This window comes from Panthera uncia, chromosome B1 (genome assembly GCF_023721935.1).
Source record: "Panthera uncia isolate 11264 chromosome B1, Puncia_PCG_1.0, whole genome shotgun sequence".
Classification (NCBI taxonomy): Eukaryota; Metazoa; Chordata; class Mammalia; order Carnivora; family Felidae; genus Panthera; species Panthera uncia.
The window spans coordinates 92972812-92995877 of NC_064811.1; the positions used below are offsets into that span (position 1 = coordinate 92972812).

Genomic DNA, 23066 nt, shown 5'->3' on the forward strand with positions numbered 1-23066 from the left:
TTTCTTTCTTTCTTTCTTTCTTTCTTTCTTTCTTTCTTTCTTTCTTTTTTAGAGAAACGAATTCTATATGCGTTCACTGAACTGTAACATAGTAGTTTCCTCACTTGCCCATCTCAGTCTCTGGACTGTGAGCTCCTAATTAACAGGAACTTTGCCTTTCCTCTCTGAATCACTATGCCAAACACAATGCCTAGCAGTAAAGAGTCACCCAACACATTTTTGTTGAATAAATATACATGAGTGGCAATGGAGATGAATAATGTTAAAATATTTAATAACTGGTTGGTAGAGGCACCTACTGGTCATGCTGTTAATTATCATAACAGCTGATAATTTGGTGCTTGTTAGCATCCTCCTAGTATCAGCCCAGGTTGTGGATCTCTTTGACTTTTTTATACCAACAAGAAGAAAATACATATACTTTTATACCTACCTGCAGCCAGACTATTTTAGAAAGGCATGGAGACATAATACATTGGAAAGCACCTGGAAGCATGGACACAGGCCAGTAATCCTGTGTTATTAATCTATTTATATGCAGAGATAAAAGCTTTCCTGTAAAATTCACAGTGCTGTTAAAAGGCTGCAGTGCCCTGTCCCAATTACCCAGAGGCATGTTTCACATTTTCTGGCGGAGTATTTCTTGTTAAGTAGTATCAGGAAGTTAGGGAAGGATAATTTCCCACGTCTTTGGGACCTGTAGTAAATCTTTATTGTCTTCTTACTTCACATATTTGTAACAGTAAATAGCTCCCTCCCTCCCTCGCCTAGCCAAGATGTTGTTTTGGCTCAGGCTTCCTTCATCTTTTAAATGTACTATTGCAAATACTACAAAATCTGATTAACCCCGTACTTTCATTCGTGTCTTCCACCACCCCAAACCACAGTGGGTGTGGTCCACTCAGTGTTCACCAGAGTGGACGCTCTGAAACGCAGATGTGATCACGGCCCTTCCTGCCCTAAACCATTCATTTGCTCTGCATCACTGATAACAATATTCTTCAGGTAATTTCAAAAATTGAGCTTTTTAAAAATTGCAGGTGCTTTGGCTTCACCCATGGAGACTCCAGTTCAGCAGAGACACTTTCACTTCACTTATTAGCTGTGAGATTTTGGCCAAGTTACCCAACTATCTGAGCCTCAGCTGCCTCAGTTCAAGTGGGGTGAAGAGGGATGCCTGAGTGGCTCAGTTGGTGGAGCATGGGACTCTTGATCTTGAGGTCATGAGTTTGAGCCCTACTTTGGATGTAGAGTTTACTTTAAAAAAAAAAAAAGGATATGGCAGTACCAATGTTGCAGCAATATTTTAAGTATTAGAGATAGTATTAGGCCATTTAATGTGTCATTCAAACTGAGACACTATTAATTATTACTCCAGGGTTCTATACATAAACTTAGACATAAACTTAGACTGTCCCAGACAAACAGACACGTACATGATCACAGTAATTAGAGGTGACATCGAAATCATCTCTCATAGTGAATAGCATATAGCAGAAGTTCAATAAATTATTTTTATTGTTATTGTTCTTCATATCTGTATCCCCTATACTGCTGAAAGCTCTTGCATGCTGAGGCAGTGTCACCAGACACAAATGGGATTCATGATGTGCTCTAATCAAGATCCTGAATGTTTGTCCCTGCCCTTTCTCCCCTCCCCTATATGCTATATACTGATATTTCCCCCTTTTCTTTCTCTACCGCTAACCCACTATTAACACTTGCAGAGCCCAGGGCATGAATGGAAAAGAGGCCTGCTTACAATATACTTCTTTTTAAAGCTTATTATTTATTTTGAGAGAGAGAGAGAAAGCACGAGTGGGCAGAGGGGCAGGGAGAGAGGAGAGAGAGAATCGCAAGCATGCTCCTTGCTGTAAGTACAGAGCCCAACTTGGGGCTTGATCTCATGAACCGTGCAATCATGAGCTGAGCTAAAATCAAGAGTCAGATGCTTAACAGACTGAGCCACCCAGGTGCCCCTACAATATACTTTTTAAATTAAAAGCTATACATCAAGTTAACTTTAAATAAGTATCTCCTATCTTCCTATCTTGACAAATATATCCTTATAACAATATGACAGGTCCAAATTTAGACTTCTCAGAAACCTTGGAGTTCCACACAGGATTGTGGCTGGTGGCGGGGTGGGGGCGGGGGTGGTGCTGATTCTAAACCCTGGCCTACAGCGGGTTCCTCTTCTTGGCCCATCCCTGGATCCATCCTCCCCATAGAGCATCATGTGTAAAGGTGTGAACACCCTGACCTGCACCTACTACTCTGACCTTCCCTAGCAAACAGCTCCTGGGGTGTCTATTAGATTCCTGTTGCTGCTGTAACAAATTGCCACAAATCCAGTGACTTAAAATAACACAGATTTGTTATTTTATAATTTTAGAAGTCTGAGATTAGGTTTAGGACTAAAACCAAGGTGCTGCCCCTGCTGGTTCTTTCTGGAGGCTCTAAGTAAAAATCTCTTTGGATCACGTCCCCTTCTTCCATTTTCAAAGCCAGCAGTATGGTGTCTTTTCTCCTCTCTGACCTCCTGCCTCCTTCTTTTAAAAACCCTGTGATTATGTTACACCCAGCTGAACAATCCAGGATAATCTCCCCACCTCAAGATCCGTAACCTAATCACACCTGTAAAGTTCCTTTTGACATATAAGGTAACATCTACAACTTCCAGAGGTTAGAGTGAGGACATATTTGGGGGCCATTGGTCAGTCTGTCACACGGTGTGCATGGCACAGACCTTTTGGAGAATGAACCCAAAGAAGAAGTCTGAGCAAGCACTGGAACCATGCTGGGGGCTGCTTAGTCAAGGATTATGGGTAACTTCATGCCTAATGTGTGGTCTGGAAGCAGGAGAGCTGCAGGATCAGGATGGACATATCCCTTTGGGCATCTGGATCCCTACCCTGTTCAAATAGAGGAGGCCCCCTCTAAAGCCCAGGACCTAGGGTGGGAGGCTAAGAATGGTACATTTTTTTTCCCTATTGGTGTGGCAACCACGGTCTATCTCCCTTTCTCCTGATCTACATCCAAGATTCTGTCAGAGGAAAACATGTAAGCAAAGTGTTTTACTCTATTAAAAGTTCTGTTTCGTCTTTTTTTTTCTTTGCATCCTGCCTTTTCCTTGTCATGAAAGAGCCCCATTCCACACCCACTCATTGTTTTTAACCACACTCACTGGCTTTCCCTTCCTTTGAATCTCTAATTCCGTCCTTCCGCCACCTCTTCAGTGTTCTTAAAATACCCAAGATTTCACCTGTTTGCTATGTTTTAAAAAAATATGCTATCCAACTAGCAATCTATTCCTGCATCCTACAAAATTGTCAATTCATTCCTTTGACAATATTTCTTAGTTTAAAAATGTCCTCTTCTTTTGAAGTCTGCAGATTTTCTTTTGTAATCAAATTTAAAATTTCTTTTCTTATTCTACTTCTATATTCTGTATTTTTATATTTTGCCAGATCTTGGCCATCTTAAATAATGTTGCCACACTTAAATGATGCATATAGAAGAATTTTTCAAAACAGTTATTTTTTTCTCCTTTTATGGTTTTGAAAATCCCTTGTTTTTGCTTATTCTCATTAATGCATAGAATTTTTCAGGGAATCAACAACGTGTAAGGCTCTGACATTGTTCTGAGAGAATTGTTAGATTTAAGAGTTTATGTAGTGTCCCATGTTTTCTATTTTTTTACGAAGTCTTTTTTTAATGAGATGTTACCTATTGCAAAGGATCTGATGAAAAGAAAATTTGCCAATTTAAACTTAATTTTAAACTCAAGCTGTACAATTTCAGTGATTCTTTTAACCGTGACTATGTAATAATGTTATAATATTACCATAGTATATGTTTCATGAAGGCAGATGTCTGTCTTATTTATCAGTGTATCCCAGTGATGTCCCAGCTACCAGTGGCTGGATTTTAGTAAATAACTGAATACATGAATATGGGAATTAATGAATGATAGAATTTCAGAATGGCTTTAAAAATAATATAAAGATGTTCAGTATAAACCATATTACTTCAATCAGAATACTGAAATTTAGATTTTTTTAAAAACCTTTTCAATCAGATTTGCAATCACTCCTAGCCTAGTCTGGAATGAGTAATAATTTATACTTTTAAAAGTGCTAATTAAACTACATACATTCAAGATAATGGTAGCCTCTTTAAATAGTTTATGATTTAATAAAGTACAGAAGATTGGGGTCCCTGGGTGGCTCAGTTGGTTCAGCTTCAGACTCTTGATTTTAGCTTAGGTCATGATCTCACCGTTTGTGAGTTTGAGCCTTGTATTAGGCTCTACACTGACACCGTGGGGCCTGCTTGAGATTCTCTGTCTCCCTGTCTCTCTGCCTCTCTCTCTCTCTCTCTCTCTCTCTCTCTCATAAATAAGTCAGTAAACATTTTTTTAAAAAGTATAGGAGAGGGGCATCTGGGTGGCTCAGTCAGTTAAAGGTTTCGGCTTCAGTTCAGGTCGTGATCTCGCGGTTGTTGGGTTTGAGCCCCACGTCAGGTGCTGTGCTGACACTTTGGAGCCTGGAGCCTGCTTTGGATTCTGTGTCTCCCTTTCTCTCTGCCCCCCTGCCCCCAACTCGCACTCTATCTCTCTCTAAGAAATAGATAAACATTAAAAATTTTAATTAAAAATGTACAGAAGATACTATATAAATATTATTTTATAAATACACTACATATAATGAGAATTTATATGTATGCCATAGGATTATATTAAAATTCTAAATATCTTTAGTTTTAACAGGGTTAGGTAATGGGAAATATAAATCTCTAGAACTGAAATGAAGGTAGGGAATTTGGTAAATATTGTTTCCATATCACTTTGTCCTCATTCTTTTAGGAATTATGTGTAGGAATTGGTTCACTTTGATTATAGCTAGTTTTATAATAGTAAATATATGTATACTACATTGTGAAGGTGTGTTATATGTATCATCATTTCAAAAGTTTACCTCATAGTATTCTTTCTTTCCTTTTCTGGTATTCTTCCCTGGTTTAAACTTTACAAATGATTAAAGATGTCTTTTTTATTGTTTGCCCTCAGAATGGCTTCACTCCTTTATACATGGCTGCCCAAGAGAACCACATTGATGTTGTAAAATATTTGCTTGAAAATGGAGCTAATCAGAGCACTGCTACTGAGGTAAGACTGCCAACCCAGAGGTTCAAATTCTTTGGTCTTAATGTCCATATTCTTTTTATCCAGCTGCAAAGGATCTCCATTATCTTGTCTAAAATATGCTAGAATGTTCATGGGGCGCCTGGGTGGCTCAGTCAGTTAAACATCTGACTTTGGCTCAGGTCATGATCGGGCTCTGTGCTGACAGCTCAGAGCCTGGAGCCTGCTTCAGATTCTGTGTCTCCCTCTCTCTGCCCCTCCCCTGCTCATGCTCTCTCTCTCTCTCTCTCTCAAAGAATAAACATTAAAAAAAATTTTTTTAAGTAATAAAATATGCTAGGAGTGTTCATGTTACTTGTGTAATGTACAATGATGGCCATGAACAAAGGACCCAGTGCACACAGTTGAATGAGTTTATGCCTTGATTTGGGATTCATGCCAACTTATTCTTACATGAACTCATGCTTCCATCAATTTGCCATTCTCTCGGTTTTGGGAGTTTTTATACTATTTTAAAATCAGATTACAGTAAATCCTTTCCATCTCTTTTCATCACTATTGTATCTGTTAGGATCCAATTTAATTCTCTAAATGAACAATTTTTAACGATCAGAAATTATTCATAGGTATTTGTGTTAGCACAATTTTATGAGGAATGTGTGACAAAAATAAAGCTGTTCACATTTTCTGAAGCGCAAATTATGGCATATAGTTGTATGACTATGATTATAGCAACGATTAAATAGGATGTTCAAAGTCCATTTAGTATCAAAACATTCAGGACATCTAGACATAAGAAAGGGTTAGAGTGGGCCAGTTTAGAACATCACTTTCCTTTTCAAACTATGCATGTCCTCCAAGAAACAGACTTGCTTTGTTATTTTCTTTCTCATTTTTGCGTAGGCACGTTAAGGAGCAAGTTCAGTGGTTGCTTAGAACTGTGATTTCTAAGCGATCCTCCAGAAACCCTTGAGTTTGGAGAAACTGTCTCCAAACCACCACTGTGAGGTGGTGCCTCGTGGGGCCAAAGCTTGGAAGTGAGTGACACAGAGAAGGGAAAAAAGCTCCACTGGGTCATGCCACTCCTCACCCCTTTCAACCAGATTATGCAGGCTGTGTTTTTCCTTTCTCATATTTTGTGCCTCCACTGATAGAACTTTAAAACTCCTGGCTTGGAGTGAGAGATGATTGATAGATGCTTGCCCTCCAGAAACTAAGTTGGTAACTTTTGACGTCTATTAAGGACTTCTTTCTTTCTGAACGATTAAGTCTTTAGGTGAAATAAACATGAATTCCTTTCTATCCTGCCCTGGGGGAAGAGATCATCATAATCTATTAAATCCATTTCCAGTCCCTTTGGCAGAAAACTTTTTATGGAGCCAATTGCAATAACTTTCTGACAGCTTATTCTTGTTACTTAAAAAAAAAACAATCCCAAGAAACCACTATTAATGGGGCCATGTTTCTTATTTGTTTATGACTGGAAAACACAACTGCCCAATGTAAAATGATTTCAAGTTCTGTATTTAACACACAGATTTTACACTCTTACCATGTGGGTAAAGTGTGATTTTTATGATTTGAGGCCTTTTTTTTTTTTCTTTTTTCCTGAGACACTAATTATGTCAATGAGTAGCATATGACTATCTTCAGGTAAATCTTGAGTAACTATGTGAGACTCTATCTCTGTATCAGGACAACTGAGAAATGTACCAAAATAAGGAAATCTGTGTCTGTTTTATTTTAGTTTCTTGAATGCAGAATCACTTCCCCCAAGAAACCATCACAGTCCAGAGTTCTAGTCACCAGATAGATTTATTATTTCTAGTGTATGGTTTAGAGAAATTCTGCTTGCTGGTATTCATAGCTGTCTCAAGGCTGCTTTGGTGTAGCTCTCTGTAGCATTTCAGTCTGGTTCCAAAAACATCCCTTTATATACACTGCATCAGCAGAGGCCATGTTGCACTGTGATTCTCAAAAAATGAAAACCCTCTCTGATTTCTACACAAAAATGCAGCTTTTGCAAGTGAATCGTATGAGGTTTGAAGCTTAGCTTAGACATGTGTATGCTTGTTGCTTAAGTTTTTAATCACTTAAATAACTAGAATTAATTTTTAACTGACTGGACATATATAAGCTTAGTTGATTAATCCCCCCCTTCCCTTTGCTGGCCCTAATGATTATCAAGTAACACGCATATGGGCATTCCCTTTTAGTCTCTCGTTCTGTAAAACTTACCATGTTTCCAGGGCTTTAGGACTGATTACTGTTTGATATTTTATATTGTATTGCCAGATACCTTGTACAGTCTCATGTGCACACATGTGAATATGCCTAAAGAAGACATTTCCTCTGTGCCCAAAAGTAGCCCTAATTTGTAAAAATTAACTACTAATCAAGACATTGTGACCACTTTAAAAACCAGATAATCATGAGATTATTCAATACTTCCATGAAACTCATGTTTGAAAATAAATCTTTAAATATTTGAAATTTCCCATAATTATAGCAATTAGCATTGGTAAATAAACGATGAAAAATGAAGCTACTGAACTTTCATATGGGTTTCCTTTTTCATGGAGTTAGTTGAGGTGCTTGAAAAAATCATTTCAAATATTCACCCCTCCCTCATGAAGCATAGAATAGAATGAAATCCATGTGGTAGACATACAAAGTTAAATTCTTTTAGGGGAATTCTCTGTCCCTCCAGTACTAATTTTATAACTCTTAACTCTCCTTCTTCCTGAACATTACCAAAATTGAAGGCTAAAAACTTTTTAATTAGGTTCTGTACTGTCAGTAAATGCCTTGTCTCTAAGAAAAAACAAAAACAAAGTTCATACTCTTTTCATATAAACTATCACAGTGTTGCAGGGGATAATCGAATATGTATATGATAATGAGCCTGTTCTTTCTTTCTGAACAGAAAACTTAATTTGTGCCAAAGTTCTAAATTTAGGCTACTATTTTTCATTTTACAATGCTACATGTTGTATTCTTCCATTCTATTAAGTAATGTGTTTATTTAAAATTCAATTCTTATTAAAACAAATTCAAGTCTTTTTGTGGTAGTGCTATAGGAAATCACTTTTTCTCAAAAGCCTACAGTTTAAAAAAGTTATCATTGAAAACAAATCGAGTAGTTAGATTATGGTAAATTGCTGTTGTCTCTAAAATGTAATCATTAATATACAATCTTATTGTCCTCATCTCTTCTATGAATGGAAACTTCTAACTGAGACTTGTTTTCAAGCTTTTGTGGAGTAAGGGAGGTTTTAAAATACACAGAGCCTAGGATATATATGATATATATAGATTTTTTTCTATTTGTCACCTTTCCACTAACTGAATACTTGTTTCTAGAAAGAAAACATAGTTTCCAAATTTACAAGCATGGTTATCCATCTACCCCTAAAATTCCTTTACCTTTGATGATCTGTGCTATTGTTTTATTTTTTTAACTTGTTGCCAAGTTTAGAATTAAAAATCTGTTTTTTCATTACCTAGCACATTGTATCTAAATGATCTAAGTAACATAAAATTCAATGAAGTATAAAATTAATGAACTAGCCTTATTTATCAAAAAGTTTTAGGTTACATTATGTTCCAAATCTGCCACATTAATTGGTAATAGACCATTCCATTGATAATTATTATTGTTCTCCCCTAATCGATACAGAGACATTTAGAAGCTTGCATATTTAATTACAGAATTTATTTCCCTGTCTTAGCTACTGTGTCTTTGCTTCTCAATCAGACTTGGTCTCTCTTATTCCAACCCTTCCCACTTTTTCCTTTTGATTAGCCTGTATACTTAACATTGGTTCTGATTTTTATTTTCCCATTCTAAACATACATTTAAGTTCACCTTATGTGAAGTATGCTTTGTTAGGGAATGCAGATGTTTTTCAAAATATTTAGAACAGAAGCTAGGAAAATAATCTGATGAAACCAGTCCATAGTACAGCATAGGACAGTTGATCATCTGCTTTAATCTTCACAGGAATATTTGATCCCTTTGCTTTTCTTCTCCATCTTGATTCTTATTTTAAACATTAGAGGCATTGCTTACAGTTGAATCTCACGCTTCCAAAATTTAATTGAGGGTTTTCCTTCTATTTTGCTAGGATGGCTTTACGCCACTAGCTGTGGCACTCCAGCAAGGACACAACCAGGCAGTGGCCATCCTCTTGGAGAATGACACCAAAGGGAAAGTGAGGCTGCCGGCTCTGCATATCGCAGCGAGGAAAGACGACACCAAATCTGCCGCACTCCTGCTTCAGAACGATCACAACGCTGACGTACAATCCAAGGTAAAAGCTGAACACATTTGTGGACAGGAACTCTCCGGCTGCCAGCTTCCTCCTGGGGGATGATACAGAAGTAGGCCATGGTGATAATGCAAAATTACTTCCGGTCATCCTAAGAGATAAATTACCGTCGGAGGTATTTCAGAAAGAAGGGGACCGGCTGTTGGGTATAATAACAACAAAATTTAAGATAATTGTCTCTTAAAGATGGGGTTCAGCTTTTTAGAAATCTGCTTACTTATTCTATTGGTATGGAATAAGAAAGGTATGGAATAAGAAATGGAATTAGAAAGGTAAAATTGTATTGTATGGATAGCATTACGGATGTCTTTTCTCAGTAGAATGTATTTTGGAACAGTGTATCCAGTTGCAGTGAGCAGATTGACCGTTTACTTAATTTTGCACTGTGTAATATCTTCCCTCTTCTTCCCACACAACACTGCTTCAGATGATGGTGAATAGGACCACCGAGGTACAGTATTGTGGTTATACCAAAATATACCTTGTTTTTATTTATTTTAGTTTTTTGCCCAGTTAGAATAAATGCTCACTAATTCATACTAATGATTGGAATTTCCATTATTAGGAAATTGATTTTAGAGACTTTTCCCATAATTAAGGCAAATGAATAATTCAAAAATTTTAATGTAATATGTATTTGATGTTTTTTTAAATCAGTGAAACTATTTAAATAGCTTACTAGAGTAGAGCATGAAACAGAACTCCTTAATATGTATTTTACTGAGTTAGCTTTACTGTTAACTTTTTGCCAGTAAGAGATATGACCTTCTCTTAATGAAATTTCTCTGCTTAGAGTTTAGCAAAGTGAAATTTAAGGAGGTTTCTTTGCAACTGTTTTATCTTCTTATCTCATTGCAGTTGCCCTTTTCTTCCTGTACTTTTTAACCACATTGCATATAATCAATAGTGATACCGAGCATAGTATTATCGAAGCATTTGCTTTTATCTTGCTAAGTCTTAACAGTACTTGACATGAAATTATCTATTTTCCACATACCAAAGTAAGTCACATTGATCACCAAGAATATTCAGTTCAGAAGTCTCTCAGTAGTGTGTGTGTGTGTGTGTGTGTGTGTGTGTGTAGTCTTTCGACCATTGCTACTGAGATGCCTTCTATTGTTGAAAGTATATTATAAAAATTAACCAGTATTCAAAGGCAAATGACTGTGTAGATTGATTTTCACTTAGTTGAGGGGACTTTGTAGACTAACCTCTCATGATCACTGGGCTGTGGACCTAGAGAGGTTTTGAGCATTCATTTGGTATTTAGTAATATTAGAGTATTTCTAAAATTAAAATCTTGTTTGTTAACAAATGTACCTATTGAGATATGAATATATTTGAATTAGTCATATTATTTCTTTTGTTCCATATCTGTGCATGGAACTTAGGTCATAGATTTTTTTTAAAAAGGCCCAATTGGTTGGTGAAATTTCTCAAGACTAGAAACATATAAATTGATATCTTAATTGCTGGTTTTAATAACTTTAATTTTGTAGGTGATTTTTGGTGGTTGTTTAAGAGACGTTTTTGAAAGCAATATTGGCTGTAAACATTGTATTGAAAGCAGCAGTTTGGGAAGATTCGTACTGAGTTAGAAATATTTCTCTGAGGACAATAGAGTAACAGAGAGGGGAGCCCTTCCATTGATTCCCCTGTAGAAAAGTGAACTGAGCTTTCTACCTCCATGGTAACCAGGCAAGAGTTTCCCTGAGGGGCTTCTACGAGCCACATGTCGATCCAAGAGTCACATTCTGAAGCATCCTCATGGACGGTTGATGAGGCTGTGTCAGACAATAAATTGGTTTATTTTTGCAAATCAGGAAAATAATTTGAAAATGATTCACCAGCAATCACTACGTTCTTTTCCTGAAATCAAACTGTAACTTAAATGGTACACTTACATTCAGGATATGTCTAGGTGGCAGGAACTATCAAGATACAAATGAAAAACTTCCAGTCAATTATTTCCTAAAATATAAAAATTTGACATTTTATAAAATAACAGCCAGGTTGTAGATTCATGTTTCCCTCCATTTTGACATGAGTATTTGGCATCCTGTAGACACAAAAATATCTTTACCACAAGTGTGGGATTTGGATTGATAGTTACTATTATTATTTTGTGTCTTGTTTCTCTATAGTCAGAAATCATTTGTAGCTAATTTGGTTGATAGCAGGGAGGAATTTCCATTACCTAAGATATCTGAATGCTTATTTAGTCCATTTAAAAAGCAAAATCAACAGAAACTATCAAATGAATAGAAAAATAACGTTTGTGATTCATATAATATTTCTTAAAAACAATATTATATACCTCAAAGTTCATTTCAAATAAAAGGGAATGATACAAATTAACCTCAAAGCTGCAGGATTTGATATCCAATTCTATAAAAACAGTCTTTATTGTTCCTCTCATCTTTTATTGAGTAATGAGAATTATGAAATTATGGAGAGCAAGAATAATAGATTTTTTAGCATTTTAATAATGAAAGAGTAAATATACTTCTTTTGTGAAAATGGCAAAAATTTCTAACTAAATTTCATCAGAATAAGGAATGAAAGAAAGTATACTTTTCTTCCATGAAGATTTTCAGATTCATTTTTTAAATATTTTGAGAGTAGGAGTGCAGTTGGTTAAGCGTCTGACTTCTGCTCAGGTCATGGTCTTGTAGTTCATGAGTTTGAGCCTCTCATCGGGCTTTGGGCTGAGAGCGCAGAACCTGCTTTGGATCCTGTCTATCCCCCTCTCTCTGCCCCTCACTCACTCACACTCTCTCTCTCTCTCAAAAATAAATAAACATTAAAAACATTCTGAAAGTAAACAGTTCTCTAATGTCCATACATTTGATTTAACTTGCTTATTATTTTATGTCAATCTTATTGATAAAATTTGGTTTAATTAACATTCAAAATTGTGTTCAGCTAAATTTTTTTTCTTTATTTTATATTCACATTGATGCCAGGTATATTATTTAATTTTTGTTTTTTAAATTTTTTTCATTGTAACAGCATAGTCTCACTAAATAGTTATTAGAGAAGACAGAAATATCATGACAGTGTAAATGATGTGGAATGAATTGTACACCTCTGTAAAAGTTTCTCACAATATTTTCATTGCTCCAAAGACACAATGCCAACCAATGTTGGTTTCTTTTTTTATTGAAAATCCCCAAACTAAACAAAACTATAGTTTTATGTCTTTCTCTGAAGAAAAAATTTTTAATTCATAATTATGTGAATTCTGTGGCTGAAACCTTATGTTGTTTAATCATATTCTGTTTTTCTCTAAAGCTTAACCAACTCAAGATACATGGTTTTGTATAAACAACAAATCTCATAGACAGATAAATCATGAAGCTAATTACAAATAATGTTGCCAAGAAATATAGGGTATTTATTTACCTGCTTATAGCCCTAGTTATTTACTATCTTGTAGTACTAAAATTTAAAGAGCTTTATTAAAGCATTTATTATCTTAATTGTGTTGCTCACATGTTAGGTAGACAATTACGTGTGATTTTCTTCACTAATCCAGGGACTATAACATATGGAGGTGAAATGATTTACTGTTATTCTCTTTGCTTTCCATAGAGTGGTTTTACCCCTTTGCACATTGCCGCCCACTATGGAAATGTCAACGTGGCAACTCTTCTTCTAAACCGGGGAGCTGCTGTGGACTTCACAGCGAGGGTATGGTTTAAAATAGTTTCTCATTTTAGATAGCAGTAAATGAAAATTTTATTAAAGTAAAAATGAATAGCAATAAAGTTTTTTTTTCCTTGACTGAATCCGTGCCGGATATATTAGATTTTTCATGTTTTTCTTTGCATCATAGCACATCATCATGACCCAATAAATGAAAAATAAGAATGTGTAAATTCACAGGCACACAAATCATTTGTAGTAGTTAAGGAGGGTATTAGTTCTGACCTCAGTGTGAGTAGTTATATTTAAAGATCACTCCATGAATCATGAATGAGCAACTTCAAGTCAATAAACAATTAAACTGTTAAAACATTAATTATCAAATGTAAAAGAACATTTATACAGTGTTATGATCATTATGGGGCATATAATTTGACAGAAAAATGTTTTTAATGAATTGAGAATGTGCTCATATAAAGAGTCTAACCAAAATACATAACAAGACATCATGTTGCATTATATGTTTAATGGTATGCTTTCACTGGAAAGAATTCACTTACATGCTAATTACAAAACTCAGTGTACTCAGTATGAATCAGTAAATGCAATATTTGAATATTTGCAAAATTATGACATATAAAAAATTAGGTACCTATTCTTGCCATAATGATGATATACGATAGCCAATAAAATAAATAACTACAATTCATATATATGGTGTTTTTGGCCCTGAGAAGTCTTCTGTATTGAAACTGTGTCGAGTTATCTACAAGTTGTTTTTCATATTGAAATATTCTGAAGAAGATGTTTTTAAGAATCTTTTTTTGTAACGGTTATTGAATATGTATATTTACATCCTGTTTTTAAGTATAGGAAACTTTAAGATGTCAGAATCTTTCAGTTCATGGATATTTTAGAAAGAGTGATAGACTTTGGACTAGAGCTCTGTCCTAAGTAGAATCTGAAATTTTGTTTATTATGCGAAAGTGCTCCCTTTGTCCCTTGACAATGTGTACAATGTAATGTGTACATTCAATTCATATGTTGTGGTTATGGACAAACTTAATTATGCAGCTTCATTCCATTTTTCATTCTCTAACTATAGTGCTTTGTGGTTTGCGTGCTTTTTTGTTCCTTAAAAATCAAAGACATGAAACTTTAAAAACCTTGAATCAAATTACCACATGGGTCACAACCTTCTTTGTGCCTTTTAACACAAAGTTTTCACCATCATGCCCTGTCATACCCAACATGCTCTTATTTCGTCTTCCCATGGTGTAGAATGGAATCACCCCTCTGCATGTGGCTTCCAAAAGGGGAAACACAAATATGGTGAAGCTCTTACTGGATCGTGGTGGTCAGATCGATGCCAAAACTAGGGTGAGTGTCTCTGTTCTTTGAATTTCCTACCATTTTTGTTTTTTGTATTCTTGAAGCAGGCACCTTAAAATACCAGTGCTTAAATATAAACAATGCATTTTCAAGGAAATTGCTTTCTTGGATTCAATTTAAATTTCATACAATATTTAAAGGTTTCTCATTGTAAAGTGAAATTAATATTTGCTCATAAGTGCTGAAGAAACAGAATGCTAGCTCCTCAATGAGACAGTTTTTTAAGTCCATGCTTATTTTGGGGAACAAAGATCAAAGATTGAACGGAAGCGTCTCTGATTATCAGCTGTACCTTTCAAAAACCCAAACTCATAAACATACATTAAGCTTTGAGATTGTGGCTTTTACATAAAATATTTTAATACATGTTGACAATCCTTTGCTTCTAACTTTCCAATTTTTAGATCGTTTTTCTTAGGTGGTCATACTATACTGACCTGAACAAACAATCTGCTATATGCTTATGGAACAAAGGCACATAGTTAGTAGATTGCACCTTTAGTCAATCCAATTTGATACGAGTCAGTGCCCTTCATTCACTTCAAATTTGTTAAGTAAAATGTAATTCTGAGCTTTCTATACTCCCAACAAATAGATAATAAGATAGGCAGGAGAATACAACTGTTAGAAGCGCAGCCTCTGAAGGCTGACTACCTGATTTCAAATTTTACTTCCACAACTTACTAGCTGTATGATATCGGCAGTTGACTTACTATCTTCTCTGAACTTAGGCTACTGTTGGTAACCAATCTCATACGGTTGTATGAGAATTAACTCTTAGATTCTTATTATTTATTTTTTTAAAAGTGGGGGGGGGTCAATTACTTAGCTACTCATAATTTTTTATTATGTTACTGGAATTATAAGTAGTTACTTGCTTAAACATTAAACCAGTACTTCAATATTCGTTCTCTGGAATACATTTGCTTCATCATAGACTTCAGCAAAATTTTAAATATTCCTATAATGTGAACATTTTCAAATACACAGTGGTGTAAGAAGTCTATAAAAGATTGGGGAATAGGATGTATCCCTTGTGATATTTTATTCACTTTGTTTAATCCTGGGACTTTATATTTTCAGAGTCAAAGGACTAGGGATCAAATCTAGTTCTTTTGCAAATCTTGAGGCTAGCAAATGCTTTTATTTAATTAGCCTTATCATCTTTGTGCTTCTAAGAACTACACCAGTCCCAGACTGTACATTCTGTTTTTTAATGACCTCAGGAACTGTTGCTTTCTTAATCTCATTTCTCTAAGACATTTGATCCAGATCATCTACGTCATATTATCATGTGGGAATTCTAGAGTGGTTTGCTTTGTCTGTCAAGATCTTTGTTGTAGTGTCTACTGTCTTTGCATTAGAGTTTTATATGATTTCTACTCTTTGCTGTGTTGGCATGCCTTTTCCCTTGCTGTGCTGTAGGTATGCAGAATTTGGAACAACTATGCACAGTGTTTCATGCCTTGCTTACTTGTTTTTCATGTTTAAAGGACAGTTTCTGTGCCTCCTCTTTTAAATACGTTATTAACATAATGTCTCCCTTTACACTTACCTCTCCATTTCTATTGAGACTCTCTAATAATTGAGAGTACCAATGGAAAGAAAGCACTTGGCAAATGCAACAGAATTTTATCTTGGCCAATGTCTTCAAAATCCGCATGCTCTTGTTAGTATTTTTCTGGAGTATTCATTCATTTTGAGGCAATTGATTTTGTTCTTATTGATCATTGCAATATTTGCTTAGTTCTTTAAAAGATGCTCTAATTTGCATAGCCTACATACATTTGCATATGTAATTTAAGTCTAACTCCAATTAGGGAGTGCGTTTTCGTAAAAAGCATACTAAGATATGGAGAGAAATGGATTCTTATGCTAGTTCTGCCATTAACTAATTGTTCTTGAGCAAGTTAATCAAATATAAGCTTTGGTTTCTTCTGTAAAAGGAATATTTGGGCTGTATTTCATCCAATGAAACTTTTAGATATACAAATAAGTTGAATTTCATTCAAGACTTATAAATCAAAAAGTAGATTTTATAATTGTATACATTGTGTGGATCTTCTGTTCATTCATTCCCTAAACAGATAGTTTTTGAGTTCCTACTTAATGCCTAGAGATACAGCAGTTAATATGATAGACTAGGTCCCTTTACTCACAGAGATGCAAATTAATAGTATCCAAAGAATTAGATTAGCAGTATGCTAGTAAAAGTTTACTAATTGGCTTTCAAAAAACAAACAAACTCTGATTTGGAGCTTCTGCCTTTGCTGACTTCTGTAGTGTAAATACTCCCCATACCTCCATCATGGCCAGTTAGAGCTACCAATAGGGTATCACTGAATACAAAATTGGGAAGAGATGTGCAAAAACTTGGCTCTCGCTAGTTTGTGTGGGTTGGCTCCGGCACACCCCAGGATTGAGTACAGTACAGTATTGAATGGTGGTACTGAGCTTTTCCCACCGTAAGTTAAAATACTTCCTTATCTCTAAGAAGTAGGATTTTAAAAGCAATTGAATTCTTTTAATTCTGGCTGTAACTAAAACAACTATATCTTTCTTACCAAAGGCAAAGTCAAGTAGGAAGTAATACTGAAATCAAGGACTGCGGTCTGGAATTTGGAGGCTGGTTCTGCAACTATCACATTTTATTATTAAAGTAAAAGGAATCTGGTTAGCTTTCTCTTTTGTCTTTTGAAAGTATATTTTAAAACAGAAAAATTTTACATTTACTGTTGACTGCTTTTTAGGTAGTACAATGGAGGCTCTACATAAGGAATTAAGAATAATATTTTTTTTTCATTTTTTATCATAGAGATCTCAGTTTCTTGTAGCAAACATACTAGTCGTAAACATTCTCAATCTAGTATATTCTATCAAGGATTTTCCACCTGATCTTCTCATTGTTAATCTCGTATATAAGGTTTTCATTATCTGGAGAAAAGCAGAATATGTAGAGACTTTCAGGTAATTAAAAATATCTTGCCCACTGATCCTTTCCCACTTTTGCCAGCACTTTGTCAATCATTGAGACATTGTGCATGTCATTGACATTCTCATCATTGACTGGGATCTAGTGGGAAACTGAGACATTTTCACCAGAGCTCGGTTTTCTGCTATCTGAAAAATCTCACGTTAATGTTAAAAACATTAACAGAAATTTCATAGCTGGTTTAAAATGGTATTACTAATCCAGGTTTTATTAAGAACATTATTCTGTCTTTATTTTTAAACTTATATATTATTTATATGTGGAGATACTCCATATAAGGTTAAATTATTGAAATGCATGTTTCAATGCAAACGATGAAAGTATACAAAAACATTAAAAGGTGATGAACAAAAACCAATATATCAGAAAAAGTGCTCATAATTATTAAAGCAACAGCAATAGTGGCCACCAATTGTCATATGCTCACTGTTCTAGGCCCCCTGCTAAGTACTCTACAAATATTTTATTTCCTTTTCCTAACAATTTATGAAGTGTGTATTATCTGCTTGTTGAGAAAATGTGGAGGCCTTCATTTGAGAAATGAGACTCCCAAGGGGAAAAGTGACTTTCAGAGGAGTTATGTAACTTGACCTAGGATACACAGGGTAGTAATTACAAGAGCCTGTGTTCATACACAGACTTCAGGCTACATCTACAATCTAAGCAGAGGGGAGGAAGGGAAAAGGTAAGGAAAGAACTGGTTGTAAACAGCTAATGCTGCGGGCTATCAACTGGAAAAATGGTGTCCCTCTAATGTTGATTGATTTAACCTATTAAGGATTATCAACATCATGGTGTGATATGAACTGATTCTAGTGAAGAAAAAAAAAGAACAAAAGGAAAGGAACTGTGGGAGGGGAGGAATGTAAGCTTTAAATACAGTCTTAAGAATTTAAGTTAAAAAAGGTATTGAACAGATCATTGCCCCTAGGAGTTAAAAAAAGTAAATAAAAAAGTCCTGGAACACAAAACCTTGGTAAGATTCAGGGGGTGGGGGGCAATAATGAGACACTGTACTTATAGAAAATATCTAAAATCTATTCAGATTGAGCATGTTGGGAAAGTTGAATTTAGTATAATTCCCATATCCTTGATAAGGGTAGATAAATTGCATCAGATTTAGAATCAATGTAATCCTTACTGTTCTTTGATGTTCCTGTGTGGTTTTAAGCGTTCTCTATATTTTCCTATTGTTATTCTGAGAATATCAGAAGATTTCAACATGATTATACAATGAATATTTCATGTATTCTGTAGGAAAAATACCTATTCTAAAAATGATTTAAGGCAGAGTCCCCTCATCTTTCAAACAAAGGTTGTAAGTTAAATAGGATAAGAAGAATTATCCCCATTTTATGTATTGTGAAGTTGAGCCTCACAGAGAATATCCATAGTGGCTGATCTGAGACTCACACCTGAGGCTCCCTGATTCCAGAGCCCATTTGCTGGACCATTGCATATAATGCCTTCATTCACTATAGTTGATTTCTCAAATTCTAGTTCTCCATGGAGCTCCCACCAAGAATATGTTTGAGAAATCAAGCTATATCTAATAGTTATATAAATTAAGTAGCAACTAATGCTCTGTACTTTAACCACAAGGTATGTTATCAAGATACAAAAGCACAATCATCTTAATTGCTTTGCCTGCACAGTTACTTTTTTTAGACTCCTCTCTGGCAAACTTTAAAATAACTTGGCATCCCAACTACAGTAGTTAAATACTTTTTTTTTCTGGAAAGGCAGTCTTTTCATGCTAATTCCTACGTATCTAAAATTGCAAGGTCTATTTTGGATATTCAGTATCTTAATACTAGCTAAGGAGATTTAACAAAGCAAAGTATCATTATAATTCAAGGTTCTAGACCAGGGCACTTGAGTGGCTCAGTCAGTTAAGTGTCTGGCTCTTGATCTCGGCTCAGGTCATGATCTTGTGGTGCCTGAGTTTGAACCCCACCTTGGGCTCTGCGCGGACAAATAACTCAAGGTCCTAGCCAGGACCAGAGTGCATGTTCAAATTTGATCATTTGAATATGGATTTATTAAAGGATCTGTTTATAACATTGAGGGTGGATTGTAGGGAAGGCACAAAGGATATTAGAGTATCCCCAGAGCTACCAACAGCAGGGCTTATTACCAACCCTAGGCCTGCAAGGTGAGAAGTAGGTTGCCAGAACAAAGGAGAAAACTACATGATGGAGGCTGCTTTGGCAGGAGCATAATATTTGGTAAAGAGACACAGTCAGACTAGGGAGATCCTTTACAGAGTGGCTTCAGGTCTTGCTGCATTTTCCATAGTCAACCAGAAGCCAGAGGGCAAGGTGGCTCACCAATACAATCTAGAGTTCTTTCTGTCAGACATGGAGCAGAGGAGAGAAAGGTAGAGCATGGATCTGGAAGGTAAAGGGAAAATACCTAGCATAGGATCCCAGAATGTTGGGATAGGAAGAGTGTTGTGATTCAGATGACTTATATTTATTAGGGGGAAAACATAATTCAGAACAATGGTCCTGGAAACAGAGACACAAAAGATAAGCTATTAGAGTTCTGGAAAATTCAGCTTTTGAAGTCCTCTTAACGTCCCCATCCCTCATTTTCTCTGAATGCTACCTACCTTCTCAATGTCTTTCCCCATGACAATCTGTTTTTTTCCCTTAAGCTTGAAATCTCTAGTTAATTTATGTACTCAGGATTTCATTTTCTCTCTCACTTCTTACCCATCGTTTGTACATTTTGCCTGATATTACCCATGCACTCTGCTCTCTGGCCATTTCACCCTAAAGAGAAATAAAATCCAAAAGACAGAGGGAATTTGAGGATTTCTCTGGAATCAGAAACTACCTGAGAAGCATCAAGGTCAGAAAGTTTTATAAGTAACGTAACACACAGTTGTGCCATAATTCTGTTTGACACCTTTTTAATGCTATTATTATTAATAACAAATTTCACCTCTGAGAAATATCTATGTAGTTTTTAAAATGTTGAAAAATATATGTGGAAACCTTTAGAAGAATGTGAATAAAATGACTTTCTTCTCATGAGCAGCAGGGAGCATTTTAGGAGAATTTATAAAACTAGTAACAATTCAAGAGATGACATAGATGGACAAATTAGGTTAAGAAGAATTTGGGGGTAAAATTATGTTAGGGCAACCAAAATGAAAATAGTTTAATGATATAACATCTGGTTGTAGTTTCAAGCAAGTAGGGTTTTCAAGTTCGACAAATGCAACAAACTCTGCCTTTCCGTCTTCCCAAACAGGAAAACACAGGGCCAACAACATGTGTTTTTACATTGAACCTCTGCATGTGAGATCTCGCTTGCCTACACCCTCACTCTGTTTCATCCCTATCTTTCTTTTTCTCTCTCTTGCCCTCTGTCAGGATCTCTCACTGTCTTGTCTTCCTCTCACTCTTCTCCTCTATCATTTAACTAATAGTTCTATTACTGATGTATTGAATCACTAGGAACAAGTTCAGGAAACCTTCTCTTTGAAGGGGCATAAGAGGCAATCTGTGTGTGTGTGTGTGTGTGTGTGTGTGTGTGTGTGTGTGTGTGTTTAAGTTAACTCAGGCTTAATTCTTCAATTCTTTGGACAGGATGGGTTGACACCCCTTCACTGTGCTGCAAGAAGTGGACATGACCAAGTGGTAGAACTTCTGTTGGAACGGGGTGCTCCCTTGCTGGCAAGGACTAAGGTGGGTCATTATGGGTAAGATGGGATCTAAAGAACTCTTTAAGCCACTTTTTTGAATATGTCTTTTCTTCTTGAAATCAAAGCATTAATCAAGTAGTTTCTAATTACTCAACAATTGCGTGCTAGAAATGAGGAGTGTATATCAAACTGTTTTAAAGTTATTTAAAACTAAAAAATACAGGCATTAAAATGGGTTGAATGTATACCTTCAAGTTCTTTCTATATTTTTACCACAGATGGAAATTTGAATATATTTCTATTATATGTAAATGAGTATATTGTATATAAATGAGAATATTCCTTACATTCTATAGATCTGTACTTTTATGATTCTGTGGGATGCTATAAAATACATATAAAATTGTCTTTTAAAGTAGCACAATTAGCAATACAAGATATTCTTTTGGCTCTCTAATCTTTATGTCTTAGGCAATACTAGTAAAAAGAATTACTTATCAATGGTGTTGGATGATTGTATTTAGGATTAGTAGATGACATGGAAAGCACAGTTTAGGATAGGCCATCTACGAAGAACCATTAAACAAGCCTAACATTCTCTATGGCACAGTACATCTAGCATTTCTTGTCTTATTTCATCCATATGCTCAACTATGAAGAAAACTCTAACCAAAACCTGCACCGGGAACTGATTTGTTGGAGGTTTTCATTACAAAATGTATTTTACAAGCATTATTACTGTGCAAGTCCCCATTTTCTAGCCACTCTTTGGGTTACCAAGGAATATCATGAGATACAGATAAAAAATAATCACACAGAACTATTTTATAGCATATGCAACAATCAGATCCTTAATACAAGAAAAATTTAGACAAAGGACACTTCTTACATTTTCTCTGTATTCTACCTCGCCTAGCCCCTGAACAGGATTGGCACCAACTGATGCTTTTACTAGGGTAAACTGAGAAGAATAGACAGCCAAAATAAACAAATTTTTTTATTTGTATTATATTTTAATTGAATATTTATTTGAAATTATTTGGAGCAAAACCCAGCCCACATATTTAAAATATGTGTAGAATGAACTTAATCTTTAAAGCTGTGCCCTATAGGCCATGAAATGGTAGTTTCAAATCGTATGTATTATTTTCATTCTCATACTGATACCATGAGTGTTGTAGAGTTTTATCTTTAAAATGTGACATTTTGGGCTGGATAATGCAGAGATAATTGTAGAAAGTTTTGTGGAGAAAACTTATTGAAATTTAAATGAAAATAACAAAATTTCACCAGTCATGTTGCAACCAATAAAAAACATATATCAAATTGAGAACAGACAGATTTGCTTTTCCACAAACTATAAAATAGTCTTGTCTACAGAGTTCACCTAAAATTGTCATGTCACTAATGAAGACAATGGATTACCTAGATGAATTTTTTACTGGCTTTCTTATAATATCAAATATCACTTATATGTAAGGATCTAGCATAAAGTATCTGTGACTGCATGATTGTATCTATTCATTTATTCAGTCATTCATTCATCCATGCATACAATTATCATATTGAGTAGCTACAATGCGCCAGGCAGTGTTCTGATCACTAAGGAGCTATCAAGGTAAATAATACACAGTGTTTGTTCAAGAAGCTCAAAATTGAGTGGGTAAGATAGATAAGGAGATAATAACAAAAAGTAGAGCTATGTTCAGGGTAAAGAACAGGGAGAAGATGAACTAATCAGGTTGGCAAGTTGATACCATAAGCCTGTGAGTGGAATAGGCACCTAATGCCAGACTATTCTTCCCCTTACATAAAACTCCCGGTTTTGAATCATCCATTAGTCCTCCTTGAAGCAAATATTCATCTATCTACTCACTCCCCCCCCCATTATTTGAAAATGCT

General features: G+C 35.4%; 1 protein-coding gene across 1 annotated transcript in view; it reads left to right on the forward strand.

The window, feature by feature from the left end:
- ANK2 (ankyrin 2) overlaps positions 1–23066 on the forward strand; it is a 254755-nt gene that overhangs the window by 96409 nt on the left and 135280 nt on the right. Inside the window, exons 5-9 of the mRNA XM_049631065.1 lie at positions 5072–5170; positions 9274–9459; positions 13072–13170; positions 14407–14505; positions 21109–21207. Coding sequence (XP_049487022.1) covers positions 5072–5170; positions 9274–9459; positions 13072–13170; positions 14407–14505; positions 21109–21207 — 582 coding nt within the window. The remainder of the gene's footprint in view (positions 1–5071; positions 5171–9273; positions 9460–13071; positions 13171–14406; positions 14506–21108; positions 21208–23066) is intronic.